The sequence below is a fragment of the Sycon ciliatum genome, chromosome 10, assembly GCF_964019385.1.
Source record: "Sycon ciliatum chromosome 10, ocSycCili1.1, whole genome shotgun sequence".
NCBI lineage: Eukaryota > Metazoa > Porifera > Calcarea > Leucosolenida > Sycettidae > Sycon > Sycon ciliatum.
The window spans coordinates 7864022-7885091 of NC_088652.1; the positions used below are offsets into that span (position 1 = coordinate 7864022).

The window sequence follows — 21070 nt, forward strand, 5'->3', positions numbered from 1 at the left end:
ATCGAGCCAAAACAGCATGAAAATCAAATACATGTAATAGTGCACATCGAAGGTGTCCAGAGTAAAGATTCTTCTTCGCACTCACATGTGGGCTACCATAAAACAACTGGAGGGACCAAACATTTTCCTTCTTCAGTGACACGGACGCAAACACGCATGTAACCATGCAAGCACAAACTCATCATTCAAAAGATATCCAAAGCATGTGCTTGTACCGAAAAGGTACGTATACCATCGGTATGTAATAACTTACTCTCACAAATTGGAATTGGTTGCAGCGACCAGATTCCATTCATCTGGCAATCCAATGTATGAATTTTCTTGTTGTTCGCCCTCCAGCCATTTCTGCACTTAAATGTTGCCTTTTCTCCAGGGCTGTAGAAACTCTTCAGTGATGGCTGATTTAAACCTTGCTTTATGTTTGTTAAGTTGAGCTTAGGACAGCGAAGTACTGTAAGCACACAAAGAACCAAAGTTTAATTAAATCCGTTTTAAAAGTCTTCAAATCATATATTCTGTCAAATGTGCATGGTAAACTTTTCGAAGGCCCTGATATTCTTTAAAACATTCGAGGGGCCACGGTTGCTAATAGGCGACCACGAGCCTTTGGCGGTTAGTGCCGGCGTGGAAATATGCAGAATGTGGTACCTTTCTGCTGTTTCATGCATGTTTGGTGTTCAGGACTCGCCTTCACTACTATGCAATATTTGCCATTATGCCAGATTACGCTGGCACTTGCAGTGCACTAATTATTTCTTGTTTCTATATGCTTGAGTTGTATCTGTCGTGTATCTTTCTTGGCTCGATATGAGTCCGTTTATAGCTGTAGCCATCCTGTCCCAGCCGGCAGGGGGTCGCACGGGTTCATGACCTTTACGTTTCCGGCGTTTGTACATTTCTGTTGTACCAGCGCTGCTGCTAATTTGTCGTAGGTTGCGCATATGGCCCTGCATGTGCCGTACGCGCGGCGTTTTCTTTGCTTTTGTATTTGCTGTTTCTCCCTGCTTGGGGGAGTTGTCGTGAGAGAGAAACAGAGTGAAATGGAAGAAAGAAGTCGTTTGGAGTTTGTCGTAGAACTACTAGAAATAGCATAAGCGTGATTCCGCCACGCAGTTCATATTCGGAACAGATGGTAGCAGAGGATGGTTCGAACAATATTTGAAATTAGCAGTTTGTAAGTCGAAAATGTCCGAGCGTACGAGTAGCGATGTCGAGGAGAGCAGCTCGATCAGCCCACACGAAGCGGAGGTGGAACAGGACCCACCGGAAAGCAAGAAGCATACGGCTTCCAGCGGTGTACCTCCTGGCAAGTCGATTGTACCACCTGAAAATGTCGAAGGCCATTTGATGCAATTGAAAAGCAAAAAACAAAAAGCCAAAAGAGAATTTACAAATACCCGACGAGGGTTGTTGGTTATAATGCGAGAGGGCGGTACGATGGAAGCGGCGGACCAGCAGCTCTGGTATCTTGAGAATGTCGAGCAAGAAATATTTGCATTGCTGACCGACATGGAGGAACTGTACTTGGGAGCTAATAATATCAAAGCCGTATCGAAGGTACACGACGAGATGGAAGACTTAAATCAAGAAATGAGAGCGACGACTGATCGCTTCGACCAGTTCGCGAGCCAGCTCGAGTCGCAGGTTAAAAAAGAGCCTGCACTTGCAGCGGGCCAGAACTCTGTGGAAAGGACGAGCAGTAGTACTAGTAATACTAATAGTCTGGATGCCACAGCCCAGCCTTTCATGCCAAGTGTGACCCAGTCTCAGGAAGAAAAGGCCACTCCAGCTGACTCAGATAGTCAGCAAGCACTGGAGTCCGATCCTAGCAGTACTGGTATCAGGAGAGGTGTTACTGTTAGTGCAGCAGCTGAGACTGTACACCAGGAACAGTGGCAACCTGGTCAACTAAGTAAGCAGTTAGATCCTGCACTGAGTACTACTGCCAGCCAGTCATCAGTGACCCAGACTAGCCAGACCGGAGCTGTCACTGCTAGCTCATCAGTCAGTATGACCACCAGCAGCACAGGGGATGGAACCAGTCTACGTCATGTACCTGCCCCAGTAAGTGCACCACTGTACACTCAGGCACATACCGGAATATCCAGCAGTACAGATACAAGGAGCAGTAGTGCAAGGGTAGCACTCAGTACTACTAGTAGTAGACCAGCTCTGCCAGCAGTGCGCATGTCCGCAGTAGCGCAGGCGGCACTACCAGCACCACCACCACAGCCACCACAATCGGCAAGGGCAGCTGTCGGCCAGGACCTGTGGAGGCAGCTTAAGCGAGTATCCATTCCAGTATTCCGTGGGGACAAGAAGCAGTTCCCAAGCTGGAAAGCAGCATTTCTGGCATGCATTGATCAAGCTCCGCTGACAGCCGAATACAAAATGCTGCAGCTGCGGGAGTACCTGGCAGGCGACGCATTGAGAGCAGTAGAGAATCTGGGCCACTCTGCCGCTGCATATGAAGCTGCCAAGACCCGTTTGGAGAGAAAGTTCGGCACAAGTCGGCGACAGGTGAGCCTGTACCTCGAGGAGCTGGACAGATTCCGACCCATCCGTCCAGAATCAGCAAAAGACGTAGAACGATTTGCGGACCTACTTGACGTGGCAGTCATCAATCTGAAGGATATGCAGCGGACTGAGGAGCTGGGAAACGGTTCCCTGTATGCCAAGCTGTTGTCTAAAATGACGGAAGCCATGGTAGTCAACTATCAACGCTGGCTCTACGAAAACCACGAACCCGAGAATGTGGAAACCCTGCTGACCTGGGTAAATCGTGAGGCAGAATTCGCAGTCATAGCTGCCGAGTCAGTCCGGGGAGTGACCTCGCAAACCCGTCAACAGGAGTCCAGCACTGCACGGCCAAGGGACGTGAGCAGCCATGGACGAGGAGCAGATCGGCGTACCTCGCATCACACCTTCGTGAGCTCAAGCACTAGTGGCGACCTGCCGAGCCGCAACCGCTCTTGTCCAGCATGTGGCCAGGGTCATCCAGTGTGGCGATGCCCAACATTTCAATCGCAAAGTGTCACAAGGCGTTGGGCCACAGCACGAGGAGCCGCATTGTGCTACAGGTGTTTAGGCAGCGGGCATAGTGGGTCGAACTGCACACGCAGCCGCACCTGTGGGATCGACGGCTGCACGGAAACGCACAACCGCCTGCTCCACTCATCAAACAGTGACACCAGTATGGACCCTGCGGCGAGGAAACCAGCTGGAGCTCAGAGCAGTAACAACCAGGGTATGGCAAAGCCAAGAGCAGCACCCAGTCAACCAGACAGGTCAGGCCAGATGTCTGGGCCTCCTTCATCCGTCATGAACACGGAAGGGGAGTCAGTGTCCGAAGCCGGTGCGCATGCCAGAACGCATCACGGCCAGCAAGTTGAGCCACAGACAGCCCTGCGGACAGTGCCGGTGACCTTGGTAAATGGCAACCGCAAGATTGCGGTGAATGCCCTACTTGATGACGGCAGCACCGTGTCCTACATGAACAGTAGCATCGCAGCTGAACTGGGTCTGGCAGGAGAACAAAAGAGTATTACGGTGTCTGTCCTCAACGGAGCAGCGACAACGTTCAACACCGCCTCAGTGAACTGTCAAATCAGCAGCAGCGACGGAAGGGCCAGGTATGACTTCACGGCATGGACAACCAACAATGTGACCGCATCACTCAAGGCAATTAACTGGAACAATCAGCGAGATCGGTGGCAGCACTTGAGAGAGGTCCCATTCCCTCCTCTCAATGGAACAAAACACATCGACATACTCATCGGAGTCGACCATCCATACCTACATGCATCGCTAGACGAGATTGCAGGAGGTCCAGGAGAACCTGTTGCACGAAGAACTCCACTAGGCTGGACTTGTGTCGGGCTCGTCAATCCCGACACCACAGCCATCACATCACTGAACGGTCACAGTACGACAACCGCCAGTCTCGAGCAGCTCAACCAGGTCGTGCAGCGGTTCTGGGAGATCGATCAGAGCGGCACCCAGCTACGCAGCCACGTGCAGTTGACAACAGCCGAGCAGCAGGCCACAGACCGCGTCGCAACATCGCTGATTGGCACTAGCAGCGGGCGCTACGAGATCCAGCTGCCATGGAACGCCAGGAAAGTAGAGCTCAGAAACAACTACGCTATGGCACTGCGCCGACTCAGCAGCACAGAGAAGCGACTGCAGCACAGCAGCGAAGTAGCAGCAGCATACAGCCAAGCCATCGATGATTACGTGCACAAGGGCTATGTAGAGCAAGTGCAAGCAGCGGACATCGCCAATTCCGGTTGGTTCCTGCCACATTTCCCCATTGTGCGTATGGACAAGAGTACGACGAAGGTACGCATGGTGTTTGATGCTGCTGCACATTATCAGGGCTTTCTTTGAACGACGCCATCTTGCCTGGTCCGAAGCTTCAGAGAGAGCTATTTGACGTGCTGCTACGATTCCGTCGAAACTCAGTAGCCCTGGTCTGTGATGTCAAAGAGATGTACTTGCAAATCGAAATACACCCGGACGATCGCAAGCACCTCCGGTTTCTCTGGCGTACACAAGACGAGGTCAACGTGTACCAATTCAATCGACTGGTGTTTGGACTCAACGTTTCACCATTCATCGCACACTACGTCATCCAGAACCATGCGCGGCAACATGCAGTGACGCACCCTCGAGGCGCCGAAGCAGTTCTGGAGTCAACCTACATGGATGACACACTGGATTCAGTGGAGAGTGACGAGAAAGCAGTTGAACTCTATCACCAGCTATCGTTTGTGTGGAGCACCGCCGGGATGAAAGCCAGAAAGTGGCTGAGCAACTCGCCAACAGTCCTGCAGAGCGTTCCGCAGGAAGACCGGCAATCATCAATCGACTTGTCAGGAGAGCTACCAACAACCAAGACGCTTGGTGTACAGTGGCGGCCTGACAGTGACCAGTTTGGCTTTACATTCTCGAAGCCAGCAGACAACAACATCACGAAGCGCCTAGTGGTGCGACACATCGCTACAGTGTTCGACCCATTAGGATTCCTAGCACCATTCGTTGTGCGTGGGAAAATCTGCATCCAGGAAATGTGGGTAGCCGGTCTGGATTGGGATACCCCAGCGCCAGAGGCAATAGCGGGTAAGGCTCGAGCTTGGTTGAACGAACTCTGCGACACAGATGCCATCCAGATACCGCGCTGTCTCTACCCGAATAGTGAAGCCCCGGACAAGGTACTGCACGTCTTCACTGATGCATCAACGCTAGCCTACGGAACAGTTTGTTACGCAGTGTCAACCCTTGCAGATGGACAGGTCTGTGTTCGTATGGTTGCTGCAAAGACACACGTCGCACCGCTCAAGACCATCAGCGTACCCCGTCTTGAGCTGATGGGAGCCATGCTCGGCCTCCAGTTAGCACAGTCTACAGCTGAGGCACTCAAGATTCCGAAGTCAGCAGTTGTCTATTGGAGTGATAGCGTGGATGTCCTCTGCTGGATTCGCAACCCCAGTCGCATCCACAAGCCATTTGTCGCGCATCGTATTGGGGAGATACAGCTGGCAACGCAACCAGAACAGTGGCGCTACGTGCCAACGAAGTGCAACCCAGCAGACCTCGCGTCCCGTGGAACCTCAGTAACCAGCCTCATCACCAGCCAGCTGTGGTGGGAGGGACCGCAATTTCTGCAGCAAGAGCAATCGACGTGGCCACCAGCACCGGCACAGCTTTCATTGACGGACAATGCGAAGCAAGAAGTGAAGAAGGACCATCGGGCTACGGCATCACAGAGCCAACAACAGCAGACGTTCACAGGCAGCATCACTGCCGCCGACTTGGGACGCTTGGACCCGGCTCGCTATTCCGAGTTTAATCGACTCCTACACGTCACAGCCTGGGTGTTCCGGTTTATCCAGAATTGTCGCACACCGGCCAGCAAGTTAGTGACGTCCACGCTGACGGCAGATGAGCTGAAGGACGCAAGAACGTACCACTGCAGAACAGCACAGCAACAAGCGCTTGAGTACAACACCGTGAGGCAGAAGAACTCACTGCCCAAGGCCAGCAGTCTGAGGCAGTTCCAGCCGTTCATCGATGCGGACGGGTTGATGCGGGTTGGTGGTCGTCTTCAACATGCCGAATTTCTATCGTTCGACCAGCAGTGCCCGATAATACTGCCAAAGGGACACCGAATCACGCAACTCATCATCAAGTCGTACCATGATCGCGGGAATCATACGTGCGGCGTCAATCACATGCTATCGGAGCTATCAAATCAGTACTGGTTGCTCGGTGGGCGTGACGAGATTCGTTCCTGTGAGTCCAACTGTGCCAGATGCAAGCTACGAAAAGCATCACCAGCAGAACAGGTAATGGCTCCCTTGCCGAAGGTACGAGTCAGCCTGCCGCTACGAGCCTTCGCACGAGTCGCAGTGGACTACGCTGGGCCATTTACAACAAAGCAAGGACGAGGCAAGACCCGAGCCAAGAGGTACCTCTGTCTGTTCGCTTGCCATCTGACACGTGCCGTTCACTTGGAGCTAGCGTACGGCCTCGACGTGGACTCGTTCCTCCAAGCGTATCATCGCTTCACCAACCGGAGAGGAACGCCAGTGGAAGTCACATCCGACAATGGAACAAACTTTGTGGGCGCCAACAATGAGCTCCGTGAGTTGGCAGAGGCGCTAGATGTCGACAAGCTCCAGCGAAGCATGGCGCAAGAAGGCACTCGTTGGCACTTCAACCCACCTAGTGGACCGCACTTTGGTGGCGCACACGAAGCACTGATCAAGGTGGCGAAACGAGCTTTGTCTGCCACACTCAGCAACCGCGATACGACTGACGAGGAGTTGTACACTGCCATTACCGGTGCTGAAGCGCTGATGAACTCCCGCCCATTGGGATACCAGTCAGCCGACCCATGTGATCCGTTACCGCTAACACCGAACCATTTCTTGCATGGGCAGCAGGGCATGCCATTCGTCCCAGCAGGCACTGACGAGACGCAATGGACACTCAAACAGCGATGGCGGATGGTCCAGGACATCGTACTTCAATTCTGGCGCCGCTGGATGAAGGAAATTGTGCCAGAGCTGAACCGTCGCAAGAAGTGGACTCAGACCAAGCCAGATCTCACCGTCGGAGATGTTGTGCTAGTCGTGTCACCAGACACTGCACGAGGAGAGTGGCCACTAGCAAGAGTGGCGGAAGTGTACCCAGGCAGTGATGGGCATGTTCGAGTCGTGAAGATCAAGGTCCGAGGGAAGTATCTGACACGGCCTATCACTCGACTGTGCCGTATTGACGCGGAGTGAGCAGTAAGAGAATTAAGTCAACGTGTGTATGAATATTCGACAACGCATTGCTCGTTTGCTCGTTATGTTCGGAGTGTTTTTTCATTATTGTTTGTGGTTATCATAGTGCAGTTTAGCATATGCACCCGTTTGCATGTTGTCAAGCAGTATGCTATTTTGATTCGCGTAGTGCATGAGTTAGTTGCTATTTTATTTATTGATGCTATCGTTGAGCTGGCATGTTGCGCTTTAAGATCAATCCCAGCAGCAAGCAGTATTGGATTGAAGAAGGGGAGAGATGTTCAGGACTCGCCTTCACTACTATGCAATATTTGCCATTATGCCAGATTACGCTGGCACTTGCAGTGCACTAATTATTTCTTGTTTCTATATGCTTGAGTTGTATCTGTCGTGTATCTTTCTTGGCTCGATATGAGTCCGTTTATAGCTGTAGCCATCCTGTCCCAGCCGGCAGGGGGTCGCACGGGTTCATGACCTTTACGTTTCCGGCGTTTGTACATTTCTGTTGTACCAGCGCTGCTGCTAATTTGTCGTAGGTTGCGCATATGGCCCTGCATGTGCCGTACGCGCGGCGTTTTCTTTGCTTTTGTATTTGCTGTTTCTCCCTGCTTGGGGGAGTTGTCGTGAGAGAGAAACAGAGTGAAATGGAAGAAAGAAGTCGTTTGGAGTTTGTCGTAGAACTACTAGAAATAGCATAAGCGTGATTCCGCCACGCAGTTCATATTCGGAACATTTGGTATGTGGGTAAAGAAATGGATCACAAGTCAAAGACGTGCTTGCCATGACAGTTTATGGTATGGATGCCTACCTGACTGCATTTCGAGGAGAATCGAACATTATCCGCAATCGGCCTGGGTTCCTAACCCATCTAATCAATTCAATGGATGCCTGTCGGGCACAGTTTCAGGTATTTTCGCTCATCGGTCCGGTCGACACGTCGAAACCGCCGCTGCGAAGGAATGTAATAATTATTATTTCCTTTATTTCAGGATAACCCAAAGGCTAACAACTATCTGGGGAGACTCCTGTTTGTGCGTGTACTACGAACATAGTAAAGGAGAAGAGAGATTGTACGCAAGGTGAGTGCCAAATGTTTGGATTAAACAAATAAGAAATGTAACGAACCAATGCTAGAGAAAATGGTGATGGACAAAGAAATAACTAGGAAGGAAATGTAAGGTGAAGAACCATCATATAATTATTTCTATCCAAGAGTGCACGACGTCCCCACTTTTACCTCCTGACCACTCACACTGGTCCCTGTTTCCGATCCACTCTACTACATTCCATGATCACCACGTGGAACGCCCTGCCTACAGAGATTAGGATATCTAAAACCCGTGGTGTATTTAGCCGGCACGTTAAGTCCCATTTCCACAGGGATAGATTCCATCTTTGAGGTTTTCTCACTTCCTGATTACCCCTCTTCTTTACCAGTACCCTTTTCGCTTGCTTCTACTCAGACTTCTTAATTAACCTCTTCACCTTAATCTTTTTTTTATCTTAATATTTTTTTGAGTTTGGGAGAGAAAAGAGCAGTACGTGGCATGTGGCCTCTAATTTCCCAGAAAAATCTTACTTTTAAGAATTGCACCCTATTGTACACGCATTGTACACGTATATTTATTCTCGGAGACCCCCTTGATTTAGGCTTCGGCCTTTGGGGAATCCCTCAAATGATAATGATAATAATAAATTAATAGGAACGATGAAAAATATAGAAATGCATCGAACTAGCTTTCGCACAACGCTCATCAGGATAGTTGTATTGATTGACAAATTGCAACACCGACCATTAAAAGCATGAATAGTGATAAAATTAATAACAACTAAGCAATGCCAACAAAAGTATCACAAGGCAATCTTGCGAGAAACCGTGTGCGTGAAAGATAACAATCAAACACTGAAAGGGACAAATTTCAAGTAAGATTATTTTTGGCATTGTTGGTATGACACAACAAACCACTGCAAAATGGAGGCTATTGGATTATTGGGTGCGCTTCTCTAGACCCAGTCACGCTGTGTTACCAAGGATCTTCCAACAGCATCGGACTGGTAAGAAGCCACAAACACCAGGGCGTGCGTATTGACTCTTCCCTTTCCTGGTCAGAGCAATTTAATAGAGAGGTTCAGAGATTCGTTGTCAACTCGTAAACAAAACGAGATCGATTTCGTTTTGTATTCGGCTCGTGAAGTGCCCAAAATGGGTTCAGTGACTCGTGCACGAGAAGACAGCGAGTCGCATCATGATTGCCATGGTAAATATGGCGGAGAGAAAATTTGAAAGATCTTTCTGCAAAATTTCATCGCGCAAAGACTTTTTAATACAAACACGCGAACGTTCGAACGTCATGTCAGCACATCATCAAGAACTAGCTGTTCCGACCGTGACAGGGCGTTGCCGATGTCGTGCCAAGCCTTATTCCCTTGCGATAAGGCAAAGACGTTTTCATGTCCGGAGGACAAGATCAAGTTCAGCAACTTGATGTCATCTAAGACTGCAAATTTCCGAATTCTTCCGCATTCTAGAGGAGTTGCTCCAGAGGGAGACACGGGGGAGCCTGCACTTCACTTGACGTTGCGGAAAAAGGAAAGGAAGAATTCTTACCAAACACAACGAAAGTGAAAACGAAAGAATCGATAACCAACAAAGATGACAAAATTTCCAAAAAGTCAAACAGTTTTCACTCTTTCTGGGGCAGATCGATCTCGGAGCTGCATACGAATCAGACAGGCCGGCCGGATTCGTAAAAACGAATCTTCTGAACGAGATGTCAAGGAGACTCTAACCCGGACCGGGTGTCAGCACTCGTTTCGTTCATGTAAAACGTTTCACTGAACCTCTCTAATGGTGTCTTTTGTCGCACTAGCTCCGTCATTGGAGCACTCACTTTCCACTGTTCCCACCTCCCTCATAGTTGTAAAAAAACATTTCTACCGTTGCTATTTTTTTGCCTCTGTTCCATTACCATGACACAGCATGGTGTAGTCTAAATTCAACTAAAGTCCACAAAACTTGAAACACATCATAAAAATATTATCAAACGGTTACTTGGGCTGCCTCAGTTATTATGCCCAATTATATTCTCGGACCGCCTCATCACCGCTCTGCGAGCCGCCGCCAAGCCCACTTTAAGTCTTACGTACCTTTGCTCATAAAATTTATTTTACACGAATTCCCCAACACTTGGAAAATTGTGACTGGTTCCAGCGTGATAGACCTACTCGAAATCATGTATCATTGCCTGCACCTCGTTTATCATTGTTTCTAAACTCGCTTGTGTTTATGGCATATCGATTTTGGCTCTCCCTTTCCTATAGTATTCGACGTGCTGAGACACTTTCCGCTTTCCAAGAGGCTCTTCGTAAGTCACGCTCCTCTTTTAGCGTTTATGTAATTATAAAATATAATAATCTACGTGGAGACAGTCTGTACTGTGTCGTGCGCGTTATGTCTAGCAGTTGAAAATCCTTAAGGCAGTCTGTATACGTATTCATAAGTTGGTTTTGTGTAAGCAGAAAGAGCACGTTGTTGCACTGAGGTTGTAGTCGTAGGTTGACACTTCGTTCAGTGCCTTCTCACCTTTGGTTGCGTAATCTTGTTACCTTTTTGCGTTTCCTCTAGTGATTTTATTGCACTGGTATCATGATGTTATTTCTAACACCTTTCTATTACAGTACTTAACTTCAGTTTCTTTGGCTCTATCCTTTAGTTCCGTATTTTTCCCACTGATGATAGGAACGAGAAAATCGATTTTGGATTTCAATAATATTATTGTTATTATATACACATACATGTCCACCAAGTCACATAGTTTCGTGGTGTCTGCGACCTTCATCCTATTCATAGCTATATACACTCAATCTGCGGACAGCATGCTGTTTCGTTCTTTTTGAACTCATCAGCGCAGCACAGAGAAAATGAGGCCGAACCTGATAGCAATGGAAATAAAAATTTCCAATCAGGCCCGAAGATATCCAGCCCTGCCCTAGCTTCTCTTGCTTTTCAGTTCCCCTTTCATTCTTTTTCTTTCTCCCCTCTAGCTATATTACCGCCATGGCTGGCTATCGCCCACATCACCATTTCATTGGCTAGTGCCACGTGATTGTGAATAAATAAATAAATAATAAATAAACGTACCTTGCCAGAGTGCTCAAACTGACAAGTCAGTGAGCTCTGCATAACGCAAACAGCAAAGGCACTACCCCACGCAAGAGTGCTCAACTGCTACAAGAGCAGGAGCGAAATACTCAATCTGCGGACAGCATGCTGTTTCGTTCTTTTTGAACTCATCAGCGCAGCACAGCTATATACATGTATAATATAAACAAACAATAGGAGGACAGAGAAAGTGTTTTTACTCCGAGTTTCACGCACTAAGCGATCATCAGAAAACTTGTATATTATTATTATTACTTGAAGTATTAGGAAATTAGAGGCCACATGCCACATACTGCTCTTTTCTCTCCGAAACTCAACACTTGCAAGCCAGCTAATTTCCTAACACTTTGTGAAATTCTTCATGAGGTCCAAATTTGAAATTACTTGAAGTATGATGAAAAAAGGAAAAGGACAAAATGTTACGAGTTATGACAAACTGTCCACCAACGTAACCAGATCTTATACAGTCAGCAAGTGCGATAAAATGGCACAAAACTGACAAGGAGTACTGAGACATTCGGCGACCTGACACCTAGCTCCAAAACTCCTCCAAGGCGCAAACCAACAACCTTCCAACTTGGAAGACTCAGGTTCGGAAAGGTCCAAGAGGGGAAGGAATGCGCAACGAAGTAGAGCACGAGCTACGCATCACGGCAACAAAGGATGCCGAAAGTTACTGGATGATGACGACACTAGTTAGACTATTGGACATACCGGCCTTAATAGAACTCGACGAAAAAAAGCAACAGACCACCTAACTTGGGAGGCTCAAGTTTATGTAATAAACATAGAAGGGGTGGACAGTTTGTCATAAGTAGTAACATTTTGTCCTTTTCCTTTTTTATTGGCTCACCATCCGAGTTCAATCTAATACCTTATTTTTTATTAAGAAAGATAAAGAACCAAAAAGCTGAAATGTACGCTACAATGTCCACTAACACCACCAATTACTAAACAATCAGCTCCTGCGATAACATTGCACGACACTGACCGACGATACTGAAGTTCTACAACTTCTACAACAGTCAGTTAGTTCTACAACAGTTAGTTATAGAACTTCAGTATCGTCGGTCAGTGTCGTGCAATGTTATCGCATGAGCTGATTGTTTAGTAACAGGTGGTGTTAGTTGACATTGTAGCATAACTTTTAGCTCTTTGGTGCTTTATCTTTCTTATAAATTAATCCTTTGCTCTCCATCCGAGTCCTGATTTTTATTTTTTTTCTCATTAATAATTGCATTCTGCCCTCAGTACGTGATTGGTTTCACTCTTACTTCCTTATATTGGCTGTTTCCATTATGTACCATGAAGTACAGACAACAAAAACTGTAAAAACTAAATACAAAAATGACATGCTCTTCGCGTGCACCGACATGACTCATCCTGAGGATGAAAAGAGCCTAATGATGGGCCGTGCCCGACGATTTGGTGAACGCTTTATGACGTATTATTATTATTGTTATTATTATCAATCAGCAGTCGGCCGAACGCCGGAGATAGGCACCCACCGGGGTAGCATCCAGCAGCCAAAGGTGGGGCCATGCATCATATGGATATTGAATATGATGGCAGGTAAACAACAGAGAGAAACACACAACACTCTTTTTCCCTTCTTTTTTTATTTCAATTCGTTTAAAGCACAGGCACCAGAGAAGAAAACTCCGGTTCCTACTAAAACGAATAACACATTATGAGAGAAGGAAATTATATTAAAAAGAATTATAAAATGAGAATTCCAAAGTATAGAATTCAATGGGTGTGTGTACATGTAAGCAGTGCAGAACACATATGAAGAACATGCAGTAATGTGTATGCTGACTGGGGGGGGGGGGTATTGCGTGCACACTGCTTTTAAAAGTATAAAGATGAGGGATGAATGTCAAGCAAAGCGGTACCCATGAAGGAAGTGATGCCGAGCGAGGAAGCAGCGCGTTTAACATTGGTTACAAATTACAATCAATTCCGTCCAGAGCCAGCTTAAAGGCACAAGCCGCATTGTGGAGGCGAATATCACTGGGAAGGGCATTCCAAAGAGTGCTTCCTACAAATTCCAATGACTGACGACCAGACGGCCCAGGAAGGAAAGGCACTTGCAGCAGCCCATTTTCCTGTCCTCGAGTAATTCGGCGATCATCCCGAGATGCGTGGCCTGAATTAGCCCTCAACTGACAGTAGGTGCAGAAAATAGGACTTGCAAGATCATGTAGGCAACGGAAAACAAGAAACAGAACCTTGTAGTGAAAAATGAGAGTTAGGGATCGAATAGATTATCTTATGAGAAGGAGAGCTGTGGATGCACGGCTGGAGAGTCGGAAAATTGCACGAATGCCGGATTTGCTGGATTTGATTAGACGACTCTGCAACTGCTGTGTCAGCGACGGGAAGAATGCATTGGATGCGTACGTTAGTCGTGCTTGCACGATGCCAACTTACCAAAGTCTGCGAGCTCTTATGGGCAGAGATCGCCCATGGCGCTATAGCTGACTGGTGGCGACTGACATCTTCCGCACAACATTTGAAATAAATTATGTGGCTGCCAGGACAGCTGATCGTCAATGGTTACGCCAAGGTACTTGGCAGTGGAATTAACAGTTAAGGCTTGATCCTTACATTTCACGACTGGTATGTTGCCAGTGAGTCCCCGAGGTCGAGTTACCATGACTTGGGTTTGGCCGGTATTCAGCAGAAGTCCAATATCGGCGAGCCAGTCAGACAGACGTGTTACAGTCATAGTCAAAAAATCATCAGTCACACCACCAGGACTCGAACCAGGGACCTTGCTATTCGAGAGCAATGCTCTAACCAACTAAGCTACAGTATGACTCTCATCCACAGTGATGGTAAATCTATCCTTCTTCGATCAATCCATTTCCGGCTTGCATCATACTGGCAACTCACACCAATCAAGAGGGCCCTCGGCCATTCGCTTGATAACATGGGGAGCGCATCAAACTATGTCCACTGCGAGCAAATACAAATTGCAATTTCAAATTTGGACTTCAAGGAGAATTTCAAAGTTTTTAGGAAATTATAGGCCACATGCCACGTACGTGCTGCTCTTTTCTCTCCGAAACTCAACACTTGCAAGCCAGATATGAAAAAAAGAAAAAATATCATCAGTCACACCACATTTTTCTTTCTTTCATATCTGGCTTGCAAGTGTTGATTTTCGGAGAGAAAAGAGCAGTACGTGGCATGTGGCCTCTAATTTCCTAAAAGCTTTGAAATTCTCCGTGAAGTCCAAATTTGAAATTGCAATTTGTATTTGCTCGCAGTGGACATAGTTTGATGCGCTCCCCATGTTATCAAGCAAAGGGCCGAGGGCCCTCTTGATTGGTGTGAGTTGCCAGTATGACACAAGCTGGATATGGATTGATCGAAGAAGGATAGATTTACCATCACTGTGGATGAGAGTCATACTGTAGCTCAGTTAGTTAGAGCATTGCTCGCGAATAACAAGGTCCCTGGTTCGAGTCCCGGTGCTGTGACTGATGATTTTTTCTTTCTTTCATATCTGGCTTCCAAGTGTTGAGTTTCGGAGAGAAAAGAGCAGTACGTGGCATGTGGCCTCTAATTATTATCATTATTTCTTGTAGAAGAGATATAAGTGGTGCTCTTCGCACACAATATTCCTCAGCCTGCTCAAGCTCACTGATGAGGGGTGAATTCCCCGAAACACTGTGTATTGAGCAGGGAGTGATGCTTCCTTGCAGGTTTGGCGAGTGGCCGGTTCGATGGACTTCTTGTGTGCTTTGGATGGCAGTCGTGACTCGTGAGCCAGTCAAGTGAGAATTCAAGTCGGCGGGAAAACCGCGAGCTCCCATGTGCAGCGCCCTGGGCGAATCGGATCAACATGACTGTGCACTGCACGCAGCGCTCTGTACGCGCTGAGGGCACCGGCCCTGGTCAATCTACTGGATTTCCATGTCCTCTACAGTATGCACAGTGCTGCATTCACTGAATGACATGCCGGGCGCTGTGCAGCCCTACAGACTTGCGAACACTGGGATGGGAAATGTAACTGGCCGAGGGCATTAACTTTTCTTTTTTTTACATTCATCGCTCAAGATTTTTTTAAGCATAAACTTGGTTCCTGCGATCGTCTTAAATTTTCATTGCGCAGCACCGTAATCCGTGGAAGAGCAATCCCTTTTTTTACTACTGATGTCGCAATGCCTATGTTCGCATTGATGTCTTTCACTTTGATGGCGACAAGAGGTGGCTACAGTCAGTTTCAAAAAGATTAGCAATCCTGGCGATCGCCCGCGGAGTTTGCCGTCTTACCGTATGCGCGCTCACGAGCTGACTTGGAAACTCACTGTGAACTCGAAGAAATAATCCGCGCGAAAGCATGAAAAATGACAACTCACTCACGTCAGTACATGTACGTCTGGTTTACAACAAACGACTTCTTCCTCGTATCGATATGGAGTCAGAGAGGACATGTCGAAAGTGTGGTAAATGTTGACGAGCGGGATGGGTCCCATTTCGTTTCGTGCCCAATTTCTTTGAGCTGCGATGCAATTTACTCTCACGATGTGACGAAAACGACATTGACACAGACTCATTCCCAACGCCATGACTTGGCAAAGCTATCCGTGTGACTTCGACGACATTTTGAGAAAAGCAGACGCCTGTGAAAGCTGATAGAAGACGGCGTTGGCTCCTAAATTCAAATAAATTGGCGATCTTGAAATACTAAAATAATTCTCAAAGAGAAATCGATCGATCGATGTGCCGTTGTATTCAACAACACGTAGCTACAGCGCAATGACTTCCGTGTTCACTCACACCGTTTCAGTGTTGTGGGTGTGTTCACATGGCGTGAACCAGTCAAGTGTCCGACAGTAAGTATTAGTTCGGCAGGAAACGCGAGCTCCAACAACAAGTCATTTGGCGCAGCCACCTTCTTCTTTGGCTTGTACTTTTGTACCAGCGTGATCACCAAAATAATGCAAAAAAGTTTGACTTGAAGATAGTTTGGGATTTGAACTCACAACTTCATGGTCAGCAGACAGCATTCATAACCACAAGGCCAAAAAGGAAAGGATAAATCGTGGGTTTTGATAAAAAATCGATACTGACATCCAGGGCAAATCGTAAACCAAGAGAAAAGGCCGGAAACCTGGCCGAAATTCTAACTCCTTAACGGCTGGTCCAATTGTTCCGAAACCTCCACAGAACAATTTGCCATGTCCTAACAAGCCATTCTATGTACTTTTTGTCCAAATTTTCCTTATCTTCATACTTTTTAAGACCAAAACCTGATTGCTAATCTTTTTGAAATGGACTATAGTTCGTTGAAACTCGAGCATTATCCTCGTACCACTGCACTCATCAGAGTTCTTACAAACTCGCCTTGTTGAACCTTTCTCACCGTTATGTATTTGCACTAGCATAACTCTCATTTTCAACACGGAAATATCGCCCATCTTAAACCATTCATTTTGTGATCTAAATGCCCGCCATGTATTACTTACGCTCACAGATCGGAAGAGGCTGAGGCGACCATGTGCCATTGGTCTGGCAAACCAGTTCATGGGTCCTTTGTCCATTCACCGCAAACGCCTGCTTACATGTGACGTTTATTGTTTGTGTGGGCTTGTATGAATCCAGTAGGATTGTTTCATTGGATATGTTATGCAGCGTGGGCTTCGGGCAACTACGTGCTGTTCACGCATCGCAAAGAAAAGTTTCAAACAGTATAATTTGTAACTATGCATGATGACCCTTGATGTCAAGAACAATATGTGAGAATCATGGGCTCTATTCATACATAGACGATAAGAGTAAATATCAGGTCCTAAACCAGGCCTAATGGAAACCTAGTTGTAGTTATGCTTATCGGATCAAATGCCTCCTACTAATGGCTTGGAAAAGTGGTCCCTTGAAGCATGTTTTGCTGACGCAGTATCCGTCCCTCATGGCAGGGTGATGAAATCAAACACATACTAAGGGAGTTGATGTGCGGGCGGTATGGGGTGGAGAACATACAGGAAACCCATTGGCATCATACCAAACTGCTACCGAACTGGCAGTGATTTGACTACAAACACGGATACTAAAATACCGGCGACTTAAATCTGGACCCTACAGTGGCGCGTTCACAAAGCAAAGACCCAACGCGGGAAATAACGTTAGAGACCACTAGAATCGGTGCTCCACTTCAGCACGAAAAATATTGGTCGGAATTCTGTTGCCAACGCTTTATCATTCTCTGCTTTACTGTCACGAGATAAGCGAGACTGTTAATTAAAGGTGTCCTTTGTGGACCTGTTGTTGCATAAATGCACCAAAATGCACCTATGTGCGATGTGTCGTCCTATCTGCATACACGTGACTGTTCTGTAGAATGTATGTAGCAGTTTTTTCAACTTGACTAACGAATGCGAATATTTGCTGCTATTTCATACTGTTTCATTTGCAGATATTCTTCCGACTGACATGTCCGGGTTGAGGATGTTCCAGGCCAACGTGCAAACTGTTCGATTTCGGAACTTTTAGGAGAAATTGTAGTGATGGACAGCGAAATGTTTGAGCTCATTGCCCTCTTTGAGTGGTCTGAGGTCATCAAGGTTGTCCCTGTGAAACATTTCAACTGGATGGGATTCGTCGATGTTCACACTCCTGCGAACCCCTGAGGAGCTATACCATCGTGTATCACTCTTCTATATCGCCCTCCATTAATTCTTGTGATCCTCGACTGATCCTATAATTATCCGTATAGCCATAATGTCGATTGTTCAGATATATTGTTTATATTGACCACTTAGGCATTGTATTTTTCCCACTTTGGAGGGACTTCTAACAGTTTTCTCCTCTTCAAAGCGAAAATGTACATACATAAAACAAAGGAAGAGAACGAACAGGATTTGAATACACGACACTATGAATTTCAAGAAAATCATTTTTGCTGCCCTCCACTGTGCTGCAGATGCTGAACCCTGGTTTTCTTACAGTCTTATACACAACAATAGGCACATATCCCATATGCAGTGTTGTACCAATGCTACCGTAAAGAATAAAATATTGAAGTTATGGCAAACTGATCGTGATGACCAGGATATTTAGTAATACAATATCGCCAAGTGGCGTGCTACGAAGTCTTCTATATCAACATAGCCCTTACGTTGTTCATCAGAAGAAGAAGAGTCACAGCGTACAACAGAAAGCCCTATTATCACAGGGATCAGTGTCAGTAGAACTGACATATTCAACTCGGCTGGAGTCAGCGAATCACCGAAGACTCATCCGAATAAGGTTGTATAGGTTGTGCACTCAGTATGGCGTGGCACTCGAGAATCAGAAACAGTGCGGGAGTACTTTGATCAGAAGCAACCAGGTCCAAGACATGAGAGCACCATAAACGGGACGGGATCAGGATTAGAAGTGGCGCAAAGAGGGGGATCTACGCTGCTGTAAGAAGTAATCGAATGCGGGTGAGGTTTCCTATGTACGTGTTGACCACTGGCTTCGTTTTCTACCCTGGCTCCAATGCTGGGATCTCGCTGAAGCTCCCCGTGTAGCAGCCGCATCTACAGGGCTGGCAACTGAAATCCAACCCACCGAGCGGTGCGCTCACATCGCAAAGAATGTGAGCCCACCGCTCAGGGGATCGGATTTCAGTTGCCAGCACTGTATCTGCATTATCGACGAGTAATGCAGATGTATGCACTGTATGCACTGTATGCACTGTAGCACCACTGTAGTTGTTCTCATGCGCTATTCCAAGCACAACGCGCGCCACATATGACCTCTCCACAGGCGAGATCCATGAGAATATATTCTAGCGGCCTGAAGAGGTACTTTAGCAAGGAATGAATTGGTCAAACGGTGAAATCTTGCAGTGCACAAGACAAGACAACAAGGAAGTCATCGCAGCAATCTGCCATCTGTGTTCATTCAAGCTGACACTCACTTCCATGAAAACATCCCGGCCATGGACAGCCATCTGCGACATTCACTTCTTGGTGGTGAACAGATGGGGACCGGACAGGGAAATCGTGCGGAGCGCCAAGAGGAGTGGAGTTCCACGACAGTTTCCCTGTGCAAAGCCGAGACTCGTAAAGTCAATATACGCCTTTGGGATTTGTCTACTACTATTCTCACTTCACCCACAATCATCCATGCATATCGCAATCAATTGTTCGCTTGTTTCATCCAAGCTCCCCAAGGCATGCACACCGCAGGCAACATTGTTAGACAAACTAGAACACGACTGCATGTTGTTCAAGACAGTGGCGTATACTTATTCACACACATGATTCGATCATGCAGATCTCATCGCTGAAGGTCCTATGCTCCGTAATACGGAACGGGCAGCACTTTGGTGTAGAGACACTCTGATACAATGGAAGGGTTTGAAAGATTTTTGCCGTTTTTGGTATACCTGGTGCTAACACGATGAGAATATGTGCTGGATAACAATATCGTACGGGTGCTTCGGGCAAAGATATTACATGCAATGCATTACAGCTAGGCGCAAACGATCCTAGCACTGTGAAATAACTAGGGGGGGGGGGGGGGCTGACAGTCCCTGCCATGGGTTTCCAAGCAGTGCATCAGGTGGGGTGAGGTACTTGTCTCCCAAATTCAACTAGATAACTGTGTTTTGTAGCAGTCAAATGATTACTCCACGAGTCCATGTACGTTAAATGTCTTCCAGACAATTAGCTCTTGCACTCACCCAAAAGCAACGTTCGCAATGAAGTAATCGGCGAAAGCCTCTATCAAGCGTTCACGCAAACTCCGTTTCTCTTTCTTTAAAACATCCTTCCACGGATAGCCATCTGATACCACCAACTTTTGTGGATGAACTATATACAAATACACATAGCTAAAATTGAATGCTCGATGCTGGATTTGACGGTGTTCAGTCGAAATTATCCCTCTCCATGTCCCCATACTTTTTCATGGAGGGTATATGAATACGTATGTGAAACGAGACGCATCGGCACGGTGTTAATTTTTCTGCTTTGGACATTTTAATTCGATACAAGTGTTGCTGTTGTTGTTGTTTATCACGATGGGCAGAGGCCAATAAGAGATACTGAAGTAGTTTTGTTGTTTTTTGCTGGTGCGCTATTGCTTGTATTGGTTTTAGTGTAATTGTTATGTTCTGTGTTGTCTTGTACGAGTTGGGGGCGGGAGGGGGGGGGGTACTGTTGAATAGCATCCTGCAGCTCTACCTACTTTAGATCCATATGGTGGTAAATACACATCGGGGAAATATGGCGGTAAATACTCCCCTGCCCACACTCGCTCTATGAGTTGCAAAGATACTCTGACACAGAGCTCTGCTTCTCGCCACCATCACCATCAGTTGGCGTATGGCACCTAGTTGATGCGTGGTTAGTAGTATCCGACCTAGCATGCTGGTACATAAGGTAGCGCATGGCGCTTAGCAGATACCGCGACAACGACATAGGTCGATTGCGACGTACGTTTCGTTCCCGCTGGACTCATCCGGAAATCTTCTTCTTGGATGACATATTGATGAGCTGATGATGAACAGATGCGAACTGATGGTGGTGGTGGTGAGAAGGAGAGGTCTGTGCCAGTGTAACTTTGCAGCTTATAGCGCATGTATAGACAGGCGTGTATTTACCGCCATATT

General features: G+C 47.0%; 1 protein-coding gene across 1 annotated transcript in view; it reads right to left on the reverse strand.

Annotated features, from left to right (window-relative positions):
* Positions 1-18945, reverse strand: part of LOC135825720 (sushi, von Willebrand factor type A, EGF and pentraxin domain-containing protein 1-like) — an 85366-nt gene extending 66421 nt beyond the window's left edge. The window contains exons 1-3 of the mRNA XM_065338341.1: positions 18584-18945; positions 16935-17123; positions 254-451 (exon numbers count right to left, since the gene is read on the reverse strand). Of these exons, the coding sequence (XP_065194413.1) occupies positions 254-451; positions 16935-17123; positions 18584-18665 (469 nt within the window). The 5' untranslated portion in view covers positions 18666-18945. The remainder of the gene's footprint in view (positions 1-253; positions 452-16934; positions 17124-18583) is intronic.
* Positions 18946-21070: the final 2125 nt, after the last annotated feature.